Genomic DNA, 17,978 nt, shown 5'->3' with positions numbered 1-17,978 from the left:
AAGTGAAATATGCAGAACCATGAACTACATGTATGCTGTACAAAGGGAGCTTGTAACCCTGAACATCTAGCAATAGACATAATATGAGCCCTAACCTATATAGAGTGTCAAAATACAAACATGTTAGTACATAGAAAAAGAGGCAGGAATACACATGAAGGATCTACTGCTGATTCATAAGTGGTAAGGCCCAGCACAGTCCTTCATCAGGATTCAATATCCCCTGAGACATATATAAGAGAATATAAGCATAAGGCCAATGGTCATTACCAGTAAACAGACGCAGTCTAGATGTCCAGGGCAACGCGCATTTCGGAAAAGCACCTTTGTCAGGGGGCATGCAGATCAAGTAACAGAGTGAGTTTAAAAAGGCTAGGACCCAGAAGTGTGAGGCATGCGTACATCGGAAGCTGTCATGCGTTGCCATGAACACCACAGCGTTGGCTGGCATCCACCCCGCCGAACAGGCAAGGCAGGAAACCACAGGGGCCACATTCTTTGTTGTCGTTTCTTATTCTCGGGTCCTCTACAAGAGGTCTGGGAGTTTGAGGGTTCTGCGCAGGATCTTAATTGTTCCCAGCATTGTGCTTTTCTGGACAGAGTTCAGATGTTGCTCCTGGGGTCTGTTGTAGCCATTCTTCCAACTTAGGGGTCACTGCTCCAAGTGCACCTATCACCACTGGAATCACTGTTGCCTTCACCTTCCACATCTTTTCCAGTTCTCCTTTGAGGCCCTGGTATTTCTCCAGCTTCTCATATTCCTTCTCTCTGATGTTGCTGTCACTTGGCACTGCCACATCTAACGTATTATCGTTGCTGTCTTCTGATCCTCATCTACTATCACAATGTCTGGTTGGTTAGAAAAACACCTGCTTAATTATCCGTCTGGATCTTGAAGTCCCACAGGATTTTTGCCCTTTCATTCTCCACCACTTTTTCTGGGGTCTCCCACCTGGACTTAGGGGGACTTAGCCCATATGCTGTGCAGATGTTCCTGTATACAATTCCCTCTACTTGGCTGTGGCATTCGGTATACGCTGTTCCTGCTTGCATTTTGCATCCTGCCACTATGAGTTGGACGGTTTCTGAGGTTTCTTTGCATAGTCTGCACCTTGGGTCTTGTCTTGTATGGTAGATTCCTGCTTCTATGGATCTAGTACTTAGCGCTTGCTCTTGTGCCCCTATAATTAGTGCCTCTGTGCTGTCTCGGAGTTCAGCTTCTCCAGCCATTGGTAGGATTTATCCATGTCAGCCACCTCCATTATCTGGTGATGGTACATCCCATGCAGAGGCTTGTCTTGCCATGGCGCTTCATGTTCCTGTTCTTCCTTCCAGATCTGTTGTTGTTGCTGCCTTAGGTTTTCTCTCAGCATCTCATCTTTTGGTGCAATTTTTCTGATGATTTCCTGGATTCTCCATGTGTCATCAGTAGTGTTGAGCATTCCGATACCGCAAGTATCGGGTATTGGCCGATATTTGCTGTATCGGAATTCCGATACCGAGATCCGATACTTTTGTGATATCGGGAATCGGTATCGGGATCGATATTAATGTGTAAAATAAAGAATAAAAATAAAAAATATTGATATACTCACCTCTCCGACGCAGCCTGGACCTTACCGATGTAACCGCCAGCTTCCGTTCCTAAGAATGAGCGCTTGAAAGTCCTTAGATGACGTCGCGGCCTGTGATTGGTCGCGTGAGCGGTCACGTGACCGCTCCGCGACTAATCACAGGCCGCGACGTCATCTAAGGACTTTCAAGCGCTTGAAAGACCTTAGATGACGTCACGGCTTGTGATTGGTCGCGTTGCGGTCACGTGACCGCAACGCGACCAATCACAGGCTGCGACGTCATCTAAGGACTTTCAAGCGCTCATTCTTATGAACGGAGGTTGGCGGTTACAACCAGGGCGCGTCAGAGGGTGAGTATATCAATATTTTTTATTTTTATTCTTTATTTTACACATTAATATGGATCCCAGGGCCTGAAGGGGAGTTTCCTCTCCTTCAGACCCTGGGAACCATCAGGATACCTTCCGATACTTGGTGTCCCATTGACTTGTATTGGTATCGGGTATCGGTATCGGCGATATCCGATACTTTTCGGGTATCGGCCGATACTATCCGATACCGATACTTTCAAGTATCGGACAGTATCGCTCAACACTAGTCATCAGTGATGGTGGCTTGGATGCTTATTAAGCCTAGGCCACTCTCCTTTCTGTTGTTATACAATCTGTGGGTGCTAGGCTTAGGGTGGAGACCTCCATGCATTGTGAGGAGCTTTTGTGTCTTTACATATCTATATCACATCTCTCTATAATATATATATATATATACCATATATACTCGTATGTAATATATATATATATATATATATATACCGTATATACTCGAGTATAAGCTGAGATTTTCAGCCCATTTTTTTAGGCTGAACGTGTCCCTCTCGGCTTATACTCAAGTCACCCCCACCGTTCTGTCTCCCTGTCACATCATACTCACCTGCTCCCGGCACGATTCCTGCTTCTCCGATGGTCTCTGGGCACCAGCAGCTCTTCCTGTGTTCAGCGGTCATGTGGTACCGCTCATTAAAGTAATGAATATGGACGCAACTCCACTCCCATAGGGGTGGAGCGCATATTCATTACTTTAATGAGTGGTACCAGTGACCGCTGAACACAGGAACAAGCTGCCGGCACCGGAGAGACCATCATATCAGAGAAGCAGGAACGTGCAGACCGCGCCAGGAGGGTGAGTATGATGGGGGTGGGTGCGCCATGTGATATTCACCTGTCCCTGTTCCACCGCCGTGCTCAGTCTTCCGCGTCCTCTGGCTGTGACGTTCAGGTCAAAGGGCACTATGACGTGTTTAGTGCATGCTCTCTGCCTGAACAGTCACTGCAGAGACCCAGAAGACACAGCGGCACGTGGTGGTGGAACGGGGGCAGGTGAATATCGCCAGTGCCGGTGTCCCCGCCTGGTCAGGACAAGAGGTGAGTTTGTATTTTTTTTTTTTTTAAATCGTAGCAGCAGCATATGAGGCAAATGTTTCTATGGAGCATCTTATGGGGCCATAATCAACCTTTATGCAGCATTGTATGGGGCAAAGGTTTCTATGGAGCATCTTATGGGGCCATAATCAACCTTTGCGCAGCATTATATGGGGCATATTTTTGTATAGAGCATCTTATGGGGCCCATCAAACGTTATGGAGCATTATATGGGGTGTATAATAATAATAATAATAATTATTATTTTTATATAGCGCTAACATATTTTGCAGCACTTTACAGTATTTTGAATGGAGCATTATATGGGGCCCATCATTAACTGTATGGGGCATTATATGGGGTGTACTTTGTATGGAGCATTATATGGGGTGTATTTTGTTTGGAGCATTTTATCTTATGGGGCTCCTGATTCAATATGGATATTCAAAAACACTTAACCTACTGATGTCTCAACTAATTTTACTTTTATTGGTTTCTATTTTTAATTTTTTAATTTTACCCGTAGCTGCCGCATTTCCCACCCTAGGCTTATACTCGAGTCATTACGTTTTCGCAGTTTTTTGTGGCAAAATTAGGGGTCTCTGGTTATACTCGGGCCGTCTTATACTCAAGTATATACAGAATATATATATATATATATATATATATATATATATTTTATATATATATAAAATGTGTGTGTATATATATATTGTAGATTGTGAGCCTTTGCGGGCAGGGTCCTCTCTCCTCCTGTACCAGTTATGACTTGTATTGTTCAAGATTATTGTACTTGTTTTTATTATGTATACCCCTCCTCACATGTAAAGCGCCATGGAATAAATGGCGCAGCAATAATAATAATAATATACAGTATAAAATGTGTGTATATATGTATATATTTACCTTGTAATGTCTTCACATCCTGTTCCGTTCAGGTGTGTCTGTATCCCAGAATTTCAAGAGGCGGAAGTACTGCCATATTGGGACACCCAAGTGATGGGTGTCTCAATATGGAAACTGCTGGTGGTACCAGCCTCTTGTGCGGTACCACCAGCGGAACACCATCGCACCACACACACACACACACACTGTATACGCCGTATACAGCCTCTTGCATGGTACCACCAGCGGAACACGCTGCCGCCGCAATCAGCTGAATGAATCACTGTCCGCCGCCATCTTTGTAGAGGAGCGCATGCGCAGTTTTCATGCGACCACCGCTATCTGTCTGCACAAAGATGGTGGCGGTTTGATTTACTGCACCTGCGAAGTCCGCACAGTGAATCATTTGGCTGATCCCGGAGGCAGATGCGCGACGTGTCTACAGGCAGAGGACGCCAGTCACATTAAAGGGGTTTTCCCATGAACGTAAGTTCATTTTAAAAATTGTCTGTCTGACCGTGTACGGAGCATACCACATCTCCTGGGCAGGGGAGGAAGCAAAAGACAATACTGACAATACAGCAGGGCATCACAGTGTATTTATTTTGTCAGGTAAAATATTTCACTGACTGCTTTTAAACAAGACTCAGACTCAAAAAAGAAAAAGAAAATGAAAAATGTCATCCTACATTGATAAACATTATCGCTGAGCAACTGAATGCTATCAATCCATTCACTGCTGCCGATCAATTGCTATGCGACGTTGAACAACAAGAACAGATCAAAGCTCATCAAATGGAACCGGTCATGCCAACTGTGAAGAAACCAAATTGTATCTTAATTTCCCAGACAACCATGTTTTTTGCAAACCAAAAGACCTGGCTTTTTATCTGTATATTTAAGTGTTTATGTCTGGTGGGTCAAGAAGACAGACTTGCCAACTGATATACTGTCATGAATCCCAATGGCTAGGGATAGCACAGGACAAGCAAAGTACAAGTAAATAACGGATGAGCTCTAGGGTGATGGAACCTGGGCTGACCGCTGCCCTACGCCTGACAAACGCAACTAGAGATAGCCAGGGAGCGTGCCTACGTTGGTTCTAGATGCCACGCACCAGCCTAAGAGCTAACTAGTACTGCAGAGAAAATAAAGACCTCACTTGCCTCCAGAGGAATGAACCCCAAAAAGATATAGTTGCCCCCCACATGTATTGACGGTGAAATGAGAGGAAGGCACACACATAGAGATGATATATATAGTTTTAGCAAATTGAGGCCCGCTGTAAACTAGAAAGCAGAACGATACAAAAGGGGACTGAGCGGTCAGCAAAAAACCCTAATCAAAAAAACCATCCTGAGATTACAAGAACCCATGTGCCAACTCATGGCACATGGGGAGAGCCTCAGTCCACTAGAGCTACCAGCTAGCATAGAGACATAATAAGCAAGCTGGACAAAAAACCAAACAACTGAAAATCAGCACTTAGCTTATCCTGAAAGATCTGGGAGCAGGTAGGCAGGAACCAAACAGAGCACATCTGAATACATTGATAGCCGGCAAGGGAGTGACAGAAAGGCCAGGTAAAATAGGAAACACCCAGCCTCTGATGGACAGGTGGAAACCAAAGGCCGCAACCCACCAAAGTCACCCAGTACCAGCAGTAACCACCAGAGGGAGCCCACAAACAGAATCCACAACAATATACTATCTAACATACTGTGTAAAGGCTGAGTCACACATAACGATATCATTAACGATATCGTTGCAACGTCACGCTTTTGGTGACGTAAGCAACGATCCCGCTAACGATCTCGTTATGTGTGACAGCGACCAACGATCAGGCCCCTGCTGGGAGATCGTTGGTCGATGGGAATGATCAGGACCTTTTTTTGGTCGCTGATCACCTGCTGTCATCGCTGGATCGGCGTGTGTGACACCGATCCAGCGATGTGTTCACTTGTAACCAGGGTAAATATCGGGTTACTAAGTGCAGGGCCGCGCTTAGTAACCCGATATTTACCCTGGTTACCATTGTAAAAGTAAAAAAAAAAAAAAAAAACACACTACATACTCACATTCTGATGTCTGTCACGTCCCCCGGCGTGCTCTGCTTTACGGCCGGCGCTGACACATTCAGTGCAGGGAAGCTCTCGGCAGCAGCGCGTGCATTACCAGCGCTCCTGCCGAAAGCAGTTTTAACCCTTTGGACGCCGGGGGACATGACAGACATCAGAATGTGAGTATGTACTGTTTTTTTTTTAACTTTTACAATGGTAACCAGTGTAAATGTCAGGTTACTAAGCGCGGCCCTGCACTTAGTAACCCGCTGTTTACTCTGGTTACCCGGGTGCTGCAGGGGTGACTTCGGCATCGTTGAAGACAGTTTCAACGATGCCGAAGTCGTTCCCCTGATCGTTGGTCGCTGGAGAGAGCTGTCTGTGTGACAGCTCCCCAGCGACCACACAACGACTTACCAACGATCACGGCCAGGTCGTATCGCTGGTCGTGATCGTTGGTAAGTCGTTTAGTGTAACGGTACCTTAAGTCTGTAATAGTGACTGTACATAGAGTGTGTTAAGCTTTCTTTATTGATGTGTACTGATATGTTAATAGTGCTACCTTGATCCCATCACCATTGTTTTCCTTATCTTGATGTTGGACTGAAGGACCCTGGGTAATTCTAAAAATAGCTTACATGCCTTGGGTATAAAAAGACTGATATCACATCCTGGGAGACTGAAGTAACACAGAGCTACCAGCCAGACATTCTGCCAACCACCCAACAGACAAGAGAAAGGACTGCAGACAATTCATCATGGCACCATCACGAGGGACACTGATCTAGGATTCTATAGGATACAACCTAGGGGTTTTTGGCTCCGGTTGGAAGGACACAGATCTGATCCAGTGACCATCTCTGAACCATGGATATGTTTGGAGAAAGCCAGGGTTGGGACTCGCTGGTCGCCTGGTTCCTTGGAAATAGTCAGATAAGCCAGGTGGTGACTCTCGTGTCAACTGGCTTTGAACCTTGTATGGACTCTATGGACAGTTCTTGGTCATCTCCCTATGCTTGTCATTACCCCTTCTCTGTGCGTGCATCCACAGATGGAGTAGCGACCTTGGGAGCTCTGACATCATGTCATACTGGAAATACGTGGAGACACAGTGATCTTTTATATGCGCCCATGTAACCAAGCAATTCCAGCCATGGTGGGATTGTTCTGTTTGCTATTGTGTGCTGTGGTTCAATAAATTATTGCCACACTGTTTTACCTTAACCCTGTGTTGTCTGTGTCGTCTATTGCCCACTAGGAGATAGAGCAGGCGTTCAATGGTATGAGCCGTGGTCCATGCAGTCTTGCTAAAGACAGCCGGGCCAGCAGACGAGAGCACCCACTGACCCCGTTTCTCCACAATTAGTCCATACAAGGTCCAAAGCCAGTTGACACGATGTCAGAGCTCCCAGGGTCGCTACGCCATCTGTGGATACACTGTCTTGTTTCTGGGTATGGACCGATGAGCGATAGGTATATTATATAGTTACTTTAACTAAATACATTTGCTCCATGGTATGCTACCTTACCCTGACACACTGCACTATTGCACTTTTTTTTTCCTTTTATTTTTTTTTCCCCCTCTTTCCCTTTCTGGGGAAATACAGTTCATGATATAGAAAAGTAAAAAAAATAAAATAATTACCAAAAAACCGAAGGCCATTTTCTGATGACACTTGCTAGGTGTAGCTTAGTCACAGACTTTCCATTGTAGACATGGACCTTAAAATGGTGATGGGAATGTTGTGTATTTGACCCCCAATGGATAGGATAGTCTGTGACGTTGCCCTAAGAGGGAGCCAAGGCAGACTGGGCAGTGGGGCAGCTGAGTTAAGGACGGAACCTCGAGGAGAACGGCGAGTGACGTATAGAGGCAGGTTGGCTGCCCTGAAGCCAGTAATGTAGCATGGTCGGTTCAGTCCCGGAATGAAGCAGAATAGGAGGGGTTGGTAGAGAAAGTTCACAGGAAAAGGGTCCCAAGGATAAAAGTATCGGTTTCTGTGGCTGTGGATTTTCATTTAGATGTACCCAAAATCGTGGAAAGCCAACAGCCCAACTGTTCAGACGTCATGGCATTCACAAAGATGACACGTGCCAATGGTAAAAAGCTTGTTTTATTACAAGATGGAAGAGAGGGCAAAGGGGAAAAAACTATATACAAAATAAAAATGCACATACATACATATTTATACATAAAGAAAAACAAAAAGGAGGCGGCCCCGGTGTGCAGATGCTTGGGGCTTCTCGTTATCTGGAAATAGTGCATTTTCTACAGAACAGACTCTCCACAGTGTAGATGGACGACCACAGGCCGGCGAGAATGTCTTCCCACAACCGTCCATCCAGAGGTCTCCTTCCTGCCAGGCGTGGAGGAGCATGCGCGTTTTGGGGGAGGGATAGAGCAAATACTCCCATATTTTGCTAGAAACCAATCCATGATCGTGTAGTTTTTTTTTTAAATAGGTATATAACTATACATATATTTATATTTAATTTATTAAGCTAACATGCTTCGTGTTTTTCTTTTTATCCTCCAAAAATAATTCCAGTTTTTGTTTTTTTTATTTTTTCCCCTCCTTGTCAGTTCTTGTTTTTTTTTATCGCAGTCCAATCGTAACCTCTTCCGTAAAGTGCCCATGTCCTTAGGCGGCAGCCATGTTTGGGCAGCTTCGTGCCATGTTGCCGACCCCCTTGTATACAATTCTGGACAGACAAGAGGTTGAACAGTAGTGGTAAAGACCCTAGTGATTTTTTTTTTTTTTGGCATCTAGGCAGCAGGTTAAAGGCCCATGGTCAGATTTAAAGCATCATCACGTGGATCTGTAAGGCCTACAAGGAAAAAAAAAAAACAGATTACAGCTGTCACACAAACAACATTAAAAAAAAAATAGATTTAGATTTATGGAATGGAATTAAATAACAACCTTAGAGGGAATTTATTAAGTTTTTGGTATTTAATCTGAGAGAAACATAATGTAGAGGAAGAGAATCCGATTCTACCGATGTGTCACTTATTAGGCTGTGTGCTGTAGTTTCAATACAATCAGGGTTTTATCATCAGCAGCAGATCATCACTGCTGGACTAGGTGTCTCATGCAGGCCTGTCCGGTTAGTCTGTGTAACCCTGCCCCCTTCACTGATTGGTGACAACGTGCATGGGAAGCAGCTAATCAGCAGTGTGGGAGGGGTTATAAACAGCTCCGCATTCAGGCCGCTGCTGCACCTACAGCAGATAAAACTGGGATTCTATCAAAACTGCATCAAGCCACCCAATAAGTGATATATCGCTAGAATCAGGGTCTCTTGCCCTCTATTACGCTTCTCTCTGATTACACAGAAAAACCTGCTAACAGATTCCTTTTAAAGGGAATCTGTCACTCCAAAATTGGCCTATAAGCTAAGGCCACCGGCATCAGGGGCTTATCTACAGCATTCTGTAATGCTGTGGATTAGCCCTCGATGTATCCTGAAAGATAAGAAAAACAGATTAGATTATACTCACCCAGGGGCGGTCCCGCTGCGGTCCAATGGGCGTCGCGGTCCGGTCCGGCGCCTCCCATCTTCATACAATGACGTCCTCTTCTTGTCTTACTGCCGTGGCTCTTGCGCAGGCGTACTGATCTGTCCTGTTGAGGGCAGAGCACAGTACTGCAGTGCGCAGGCACTGGGCCTCTCTGACCTTTCCCGGCACCTGCACACTGCAGTACTTTGCTCTGCCCTCAACAGGACAGATCAGTACGCCTGCGCCAGAGCCGCGACAGGAAGCAAAGAAGAGGACGCCATCATATGAAGATGGGAGGCGCCGGAACCGGACCTGAGACGCCGATCAGACCGGACCGCAGTGGGACCACCCCTGGGTGAGTATAATATTTTTTGCCTCTTATATTTATACTTCATATTTTGTACTTAACTTTGCATTTTATTTTTATATTTTTTTCTAAAATGTTGTCTTGTTTGTTTTATTAAGTGCAATATACAAATTATTTTTTTTATTTTTATTTACTGTATAGTAGTTTTGGTGTTTAAAATCAACAAATTAATACTGAAAGTATTAGAATGGGTTTCAGAATCTGTTTCTGTTGTCCCAAAATATGGGGATGTTATAGCAATGGTTTGACTGCAGTGAATGGCAGTTTTTCATTTTATTTTTCAACCTTTATTTTATGCTACTTTTGTATTTTGAGCTTAGATGTCTGTATTACATTTTATTATGTAAAAAAACTATATATATATATATATATATATATATACACAGTGGAAATATATGTTTTTTACTTCATGGGTATATATATATATATATATATATATATATATATATATATATATCTCCCCCTGATGAAGGAGCTTTGTTCCAAAACGCGCGTCGGGGTGTGTGCGTTTTCAGGACAGAGTGGCACCTCAAGGTAATAATCCCCCTGAGTTTCTTCCTATTTGTTTATTGCACATAGCACTTTTTTGAATGGAGGATTGCATATATCTGTGACTCTCTATAAAGGGCTTTTTCCTCTTCGCTCATTGCACATAGCACTTAGTTGTATGGAGGATGGTATATATTTGTGACTCTCTATAATGAGTTTCCCCCTTTTTGCTCATTGCACACAGCACTTTTCAAATCATATATCATATATAGGATTGCATATAATTGTGACCCTCTGTGTTGCTGCACTATTTATTTACTATTTTTTTTTTTTATTAATTTTGTATATGGCACATTTATATATTTTTTTCACTTAATTGTCACCATTTTTTTTAAAAGTTGCTTCATGTGGAGGAATTTTTTGGGGATCCTCTATACCCAATCTGGGATTGATATTTTACTTAAATAGGTCCACTTGTTATATCCTATTTTAGGACATATATAGGTTCATATTCTGTATTGATTTTTATTATGCTATGTGAATCGTCCTGATACGCGCACACGTTTGTTCACATTTTAAATTCTTAATATTTTCCTGTACCGTTACTAGTAAATAAATATATTTATCTTGAACTATACCACCTTGTCTGGCCTTCCATGGTATATCCCATAGCTCTGGTGATTAGTTTGTTTTCCAGAAGTCTTCCTAGACCTGGCCGCCCATGCAAACTGAGCAATCATGGGAGAAGAGACTTTGTGAGATTGGTAAAGAAGAACCCCAAGATCACTGTGGCTGAGCTCCAGAAATGCAGTAGGGAGATGGGAGAGAGTTCTACAAAGTCAGCTATCAATGCAGCCCTCCACCAGTCAGGCCTTTATGGCAGAGTGACCTGACGGCAGGGGCGTAACTACCGCGGTCGCAGCGGTCGCGATTGCGACCGGGCCCAGCAGGTCAGGGGCCCGGGGCCGGCAGGTCAGAAGAGCCGGTGCCAGTAGTGGGCCAATGGGAGGAGCCGTTGCCTTGGCAGTGGGCGTGGCTGGTGACGTCTGGGTGGGGCCGTTGTCCCTGTGCGATGCGGAAGTTGGCCCCCAGCAGTGAGGCGGGTGGACCGGAAGACTGTGTGAGGAGCGGGGATGTCCGGCTAGGGTAGTGCAGTTCCGGGAGTCCCGGAGTGTTACGGAGGGAGCAGTCGAGACCGCGTCCTGTTCCAGCTATGAGTGAGTGCTGGGGAAAAGTTCGGGTTCTAGTGGGGGGAGGTGGTCCGCAGCCGGGCAGTGACAGGAGCTGGGTGGCACACACTGTATATCCCGTCACCTGCCCGCTCACTGCTCTGCCACCTCCACAGTGTGGGGGCCAGGGTGAGCTGCTAATGGGTGACACGAGAAGGCTGGTGTCCTGGAATTGATGTGACACAGTGATCACTAGGGGTCTTCATACTGGTGACTCCTGAGTGATCAGTGCCCTGTACTATGCCCAGCACAGAGTGTAATGGCTCAGGTCTGTGCCCACTGTAATGTAGTACCCTGGACCTGTGGGTGTACCCCCTGTGTGGTCACATCATTCGGCTCTGGTCTGGAGTTATTGTAGGTGCTGTACCTATATCTGAGACAATGGGAGCCGCTGCACTGTTCCTCCCCCTCCCCCCGCCAGTGCCGCCGCATTTAAATATACCGGCGTCTATGACCTGTATATATCCCGTGTGTGGGCTGTGCTCTATATACCCCTGTGTGGGCTGTGCTCTATATACCCCTGTGTGGGCTGTGCTCTATATACCCCTGTGTGGGCTGTGCTCTATATACCCCTGTGTGGGCTGTGCTCTATATACCCCTGTGTGGGCTGTGCTCTATATACCCCTGTGTGGGCTGTGCTCTATATACCCCTGTGTGGGCTGTGCTCTATATACCCCTGTGTGGGCTGTGCTCTATATACCCCTGTGTGGGCTGTGCTCTATATACCCCTGTGTGGGCTGTGCTCTATATACCCCTGTGTGGGCTGTGCTCTATATACCACTGTGCGGGCTGTGCTGGCACCCAACACCATGTTGCAGTGCAGGAGATTCCTCCTGCACGGCAACAGTCCGAGGCGTATCTAGGGGAAGGGGGGGGGCCCGGGGGGCCATTTGGAAGTTCGCACCGGGGCCCATAACTTTGTAGTTACGCCACTGCCTGACGGAAGCCTCTCCTCAGTGCAAGACATATGAAAGCCCGCATAAAGATTGCTAAAAAACATATGAAGGACTCCCAGACTATGAGAAATAAGATTCTCTGGTCTGATGAGACAAAGATAGACATTTTTGGTGATAATTCTAAGCGGTATGTGTGGAGAAAACCAGGCACTGCTCATCACCTGCCTAATACAATCCCAACAGTGAAACATGGTGGTGGCAGCATCATGCTATGGGGGTGTTTTTCAGCTGCAGGGTCAGGACGACTGGTTGTCATTGAAGGAAACATGAATGCGGCCAAGTACAGAGATATCCTGGATGAAAACCTCTTCCAGAGTGCTCTGGACCTCAGACTTGGCCGAAGGTTCAAATTCCAACAAGACAATGAGCCTAAGCACAGCTATAATAACAAAAGGAGTGTCTTCAACTCTGTGACCATTCTTTACTGGCCCAGCCAGAGCTTTGACCTAAACCCAATTGAGCATCTCTGGAGAGACCAGAAAATGGCTGTCCACCAACGTTCACCATCCAACCTGACAGAGAGGAGAGGTTCTGCATGGAAGAATGGCAGATGATCCCCAAATCCAGGTGTAAAAACTTGTTGCATCATTCCCAAGACGACTCATGGCTGTACTAGCTCAAAAGGGTGCTTCTACTCAATACTGAGCAAAGGGTCTGAATACTTATGACCGTGTGATATTTCAGTTTTTCTTTTTTATAATAAAATTTGCAAAACTTCCTACTGCATTTCTGTTTTTTTCTGTCAAGATGGGGTGCAGAGTGTACATTAACCCCTTCACCCCCGGAGCTTTTTCCGTTTTTTTTCGTTTTTTGCTCCCCTCCTTCCCAGAGCCATAACTTTTTTATTTTTCCGTCAATATGGCCATGTGAGGGCTTATTTTTTGCGAGACGAGATGTACTTTTGAACGATACCATTGGTTTTACCATGCCGTGTAACAGAAAACGGGAAAAAAATTCCAAGTGTGATGAAATTGCAAAAAAAGTGCAATCTCACACTTGTTTTTTGTTTGGCTTTTTTGCTAGGTTCACCAAATGCTAAAACTAACATGCCATTATGATTCTTCAGGTCATTACGAGTTCATAGACACCTAACATGTCTAGGTTATTTTTTATCTAAGTGGTGAAAAAAAATTCCAAACTTTGCTAAAAAAAAAAAAAAATTGCGCGATTTTCCGATACCCGTAGCGTCTCCAATTTTCGTGATCTGGGGTCGGGTGATCGCTTATTTTTTGCGTGCCAAGCTGGCGTTTTTATTGATACCATTTTGGTGCAGATACTTTTTTTGATCGCCCGTTATTACATTTTAATGCAATGTCGCAGCGACCAAAAAAACGTAATTTTGACGTTTTGATTTTTTTTCTCGCTATGCCATTTAGCGATCAGGTTAATCCTTTGTTTTTATTGATAGATCGGGCAATTCTGAACGCGGCAATACCAAATATGTGTAGGTTTGATTTTTTTTTTTATTGTTTTATTTTGATTGGGGCGAAAGGGAGGTGATTTGAACTTTTATATTTTTTTTATTTTTTTTATATTTTTAAACACTTTTTTTATTTTTATTTTGACATGCTTCAATAGCCTCCATAGGAGGCTAGAAGCATGCACTACACGATCGCCTCTGCTACATAGAGGTGAAGTACAGATCACCTCTATGTAGTAGAAATGGTGGTGTACTTTGAGCGCCGACCACAGGGTGGCGCTCAAAGCAGTCGGCCATCAACAACCATAGAGGTCTCAAGGAGACCTCTGGTTGTTATGGCAATGCACCGTTGACCCCCGATCATGTGACGGGGGTCAGCGATGCGAGCACCTCCGGCCGCGCGGCCGGGAGCGCTAGTTAGATGCCGCTGTCAGCGCCTGACGGCGGCATTTAACTAGTTAATGGGCGCGGGCGCTCATTGCGCGCACATGTCAGCTGTACAAAACAGCTGACATGTCGCGGCTTTGAGGTGGGTTCACCGCCGGAGCCCCCCTCAAAGCGGGGGATCTGCCAGCTGACGTACTATTCCGTCAGCTGGCAGAAAGGGGTTAATGAGAAAAAATGAACTTTCTTGAATTTATCAAATGGCTGCAATGAAACAAACAGTGAAAAATTTAAAGGGGTCTGAATACTTTCCATACGCACTGTATATAAAAAAATTAGATACCCTGACCCCCATTTTGTCTCTCCAAAAATAGCCAAGCAAGCAGGAACCTCTCCCATTTCCTGTGGCCAGAGGACAGAGGACATATTCTCAAGATAGGTATGGCTAGGCCATAAATGTTTGACATGAAAATAGCATTTCATGAGACCAGATTGGACTGGGGGATATCTCCTAACCCACAAGGAACAACATAGTATGGTCAACACTTCATAAATTCGACAAAACTATCAAAGTCAATGTTTTCGAATTCAAAGAAAGCCACCAGAGTAGATGCTACTTACTATCTCGATGAAGGGACACCGAAATGCTGTTTTTAACAAAAAAGAGAGAACTACTATTAATAGCGGACTCGTGGTGTACTTCTGGTTGCTTGTTGTCCTCAACCATCGCCGTTTCAGGCTCCTGAGATGCATCTTCAGTGGTTTTATCCTTCAGAGATCTTAAGAGCTCCTGATGTGCCGACTCCACCTCCTAGTAAGAAGGGAGACCACATATTTCACATTTATGACACTTATTCGTGGAAAAGATCGTTGGAGCAACCACGCTTTCAGAGCTCTGCTGAAAGGGTTGGCATTTTTCTCGAATTCTTTCTGAACCATGGAGAATTCGAGAGACTAAGAGAATTCCGATCCAAAGTCTATTTTGGGAAGAAGCAAACTAATGATGATGCCCATCTGAAAATGCCATATCAAAAAATTGTGGTATTTAGGATCACAGAATATGAATAGTAAAAAAAATGATTCGTGCCCATCCAAGTTGTTTGTATACATGTATGGTAACAACAATGTTCAGAACATGACCAACTGAGCATGTTGAAATTTGTATCAAATACTTCAGGGTATAGAAGCCCACGTTTGGCGGCCGACCAGGTCTTATGCAATCTAGTACGGCAGAGCTAAATTCTCTCATGGATTTCTGTTTGGCAAGAGACACACGAGTCTCCATCCAAATTAATGTCCAACAAGGAGGACATTTCCATTTCTGTAAGACTCTACATTATCTAGATCATACCGTACCCACGATTCACTCATCTATTTGTAGGGGGCGTCATCTCACCTGCAACCTGTGTAATTTGGCTGTTAGCTGCTCAATTGTTCTGAAGATCGTATCAACATCTTGAATAACCAAACTAGGTGGCAAGTCAGAGCCAGGCGCTTTGCTTTCTATACTTTGAGCTGGTAGGTTGCAATTTTCTACATTGTTGGCCAATTTTGTCACATTTGGGCTTCCTTCTGGTTCTCTGTACCGACTCAATTCTGAAAGTCGCTGGGGCTCTTCCTCGGGTTCTGGTAATGGCGGTACAGTTGGCATTACCACATAAAACATATTTCCTAATGTGTAGAGTGGAGAAAATAATGTTATGGAAAAGGGAATTTTAACATAGGAAAAAACTCAAGTACATGCAGTTACATTGGTGAGAAGTCAATATCAAGACCACTTTGTAAGCGAGGGTCTAGTGGATGAGATGACTTCTCTCTGGCCATGTGGTTTTGAGCTTTCAAACCAATGGATTAGCAGATTAGAGTTGGCTGAACTAATAGTGCATTCAGAGATGTTAATATGAAGGAAACACGGGGGTTATGAGGTTCAAAGAAAAGACCTCAAGAAGAATGCAGAAAGAAGTTTAAAAATAAAATAAAATGAGCTAGCTGGATAAGCAAAATGTTATGAGGCATCACCCTTGACTGATAAAATTGGTGAAGATCAATCATTTTGACTCAAATGAAAATGGTTGAGGAACATCTCCAAAAAGACCTCATCTATAACATCACAATATTGAGAAGAACACAATGAAGGTGGGATGAGTAATGTTTTGAGGAAAAGTGGGAGAATTCAAGACGTAGAGGATATTGAAGCTTATATAAAAAGTGACAAATTTTTTTTTTTTTTAAAGAACTTTGTTGTAACCACCATTCATTGTTTTTGACCGGAAGTGATTTGGGTCTTAGAACCAACAAAGACTGCAAAAAAGTAGGGCAGTATTGCTCAGATAATCCTTTTTATCAAAGTGTTGTAGTATTGCGACAGGCCCACGCTCCAAATATCAGCTTGAACACTTCTGCCCCTTTACTTTTGAAATCTGTGGGCGTCTCAGGACTCAAAACCAACCGATCAACTCTACTAGATAGATAGTGGGTATACCATATCAAAAAGTTTGGTTACCTTTCAAGAAGACCTTGGTCCACCTTTGTATTTCAAATTGGTTCCTTTGAGTTTTTGGAAGCAGACCAATGAGTTATCTAGAATGGTTGCCATCATTGATCAAATATAAAGATACTTCTAAATATCCCAATCCTCCACAAAAAAAAAAAGAAACATAACATCCAAGACAACCATGCAATCAGAATGTTTTTTCCTGCTATAAAATAGTATGCAAATCAAAATACAAATTACCCGACCCAAAAAGCCACAGTCTGAAACCAAATCAAACTACCACCATTAAAAACCAAGAGGCATCAAGAAAACTTCAGACTTATACTATAGGGTTTCAAAGAAGTTGTGCGGGTGAGAACATGAAATACACCATTCTTCAAAATTTTAATGAAAATATTTTTAAAAAAGAAAATGCCATTTAAAAAAGAAAATTTTTTGATAAAATAGTTTCTACGGAACTTTCATAATTCCCAAAGAACAAAAATAAAACATAAAGGCATTAGATAGATGCACCAAGGAATGATGACTTTACAAAAACAAGTGTCAAGTCAACAGAGGGAAAGGTTCTTCATCTTTGACCCCCCAGGAATATAGAGAAGATGCCAAAAATTAGGCTTCATTAAAGAAAGAGAATTAGAAAAATTAGGGTTATTTTCTTTCAAAAGCAGTCTCACTCTTCTGAATGTATTTGGGATCACAAATGCTTTAGAGGTCTACAATTTACAAGTGTGTTCCCAATATAGCCTCTTTTGTTACTGTGGATGCCTGGAGTTTGATTTTTCTAGGAAAGAGTGCTGGTCTCTTTGCTACAGAGGGCTTAAGACGGATCCTGATTAATCTGGACATTTGTGGTGGCCCCAGCAACCAGACCTCCAATAATGTGGTCCACCAGATTTATCATCTTCTGACGCTAGTAAAATCTCGTGGTCCATATGTTTGAAAGTCTAGTTGCTTAGACCACAGTCAAGATTGAGAATAAATTGGATTAATCTTAAGGCTTTTGTAGTCAAAATCTGTTACATCAGGAGACAGTGGACTATAAATAAATTCTTATATGTTTCACAAGCAACAAGTAGACTCAGACAACCCTGGGATCTAAAATAGCAGCTTCTAAAATATGTTCCACACCCAACAAATAGACTTTTTCAAGCCAGTGGTCTAAAATACACTCCATCACCAATTAGTAGATCTAAAATGCCA

The 17,978-nt window shown here is 43.8% G+C and overlaps 1 protein-coding gene across 7 annotated transcripts in view; it reads right to left on the bottom strand.

Annotated features, from left to right (window-relative positions):
- Positions 1-8,033: 8,033 nt before the first annotated feature.
- The window catches only part of ARHGEF11 (Rho guanine nucleotide exchange factor 11), a 164,162-nt gene continuing 154,217 nt past the window's right edge, over positions 8,034-17,978 (bottom strand). For all 7 annotated transcript variants that reach the window (XM_077258833.1, XM_077258844.1, XM_077258799.1 and 4 more), the window contains 3 exons: positions 15,681-15,955; positions 14,906-15,095; positions 8,034-8,766 (listed from right to left, as the gene is read on the bottom strand). In XM_077258833.1, the coding sequence (XP_077114948.1) occupies positions 8,717-8,766; positions 14,906-15,095; positions 15,681-15,955 (515 nt within the window). In that variant the 3' untranslated portion in view covers positions 8,034-8,716. The remainder of the gene's footprint in view (positions 8,767-14,905; positions 15,096-15,680; positions 15,956-17,978) is intronic.

This window comes from Ranitomeya variabilis, chromosome 1 (genome assembly GCF_051348905.1).
Source record: "Ranitomeya variabilis isolate aRanVar5 chromosome 1, aRanVar5.hap1, whole genome shotgun sequence".
In the NCBI taxonomy this organism is placed as follows: Eukaryota; Metazoa; Chordata; class Amphibia; order Anura; family Dendrobatidae; genus Ranitomeya; species Ranitomeya variabilis.
This window is presented reverse-complemented; position numbering and strand designations above follow the sequence as displayed.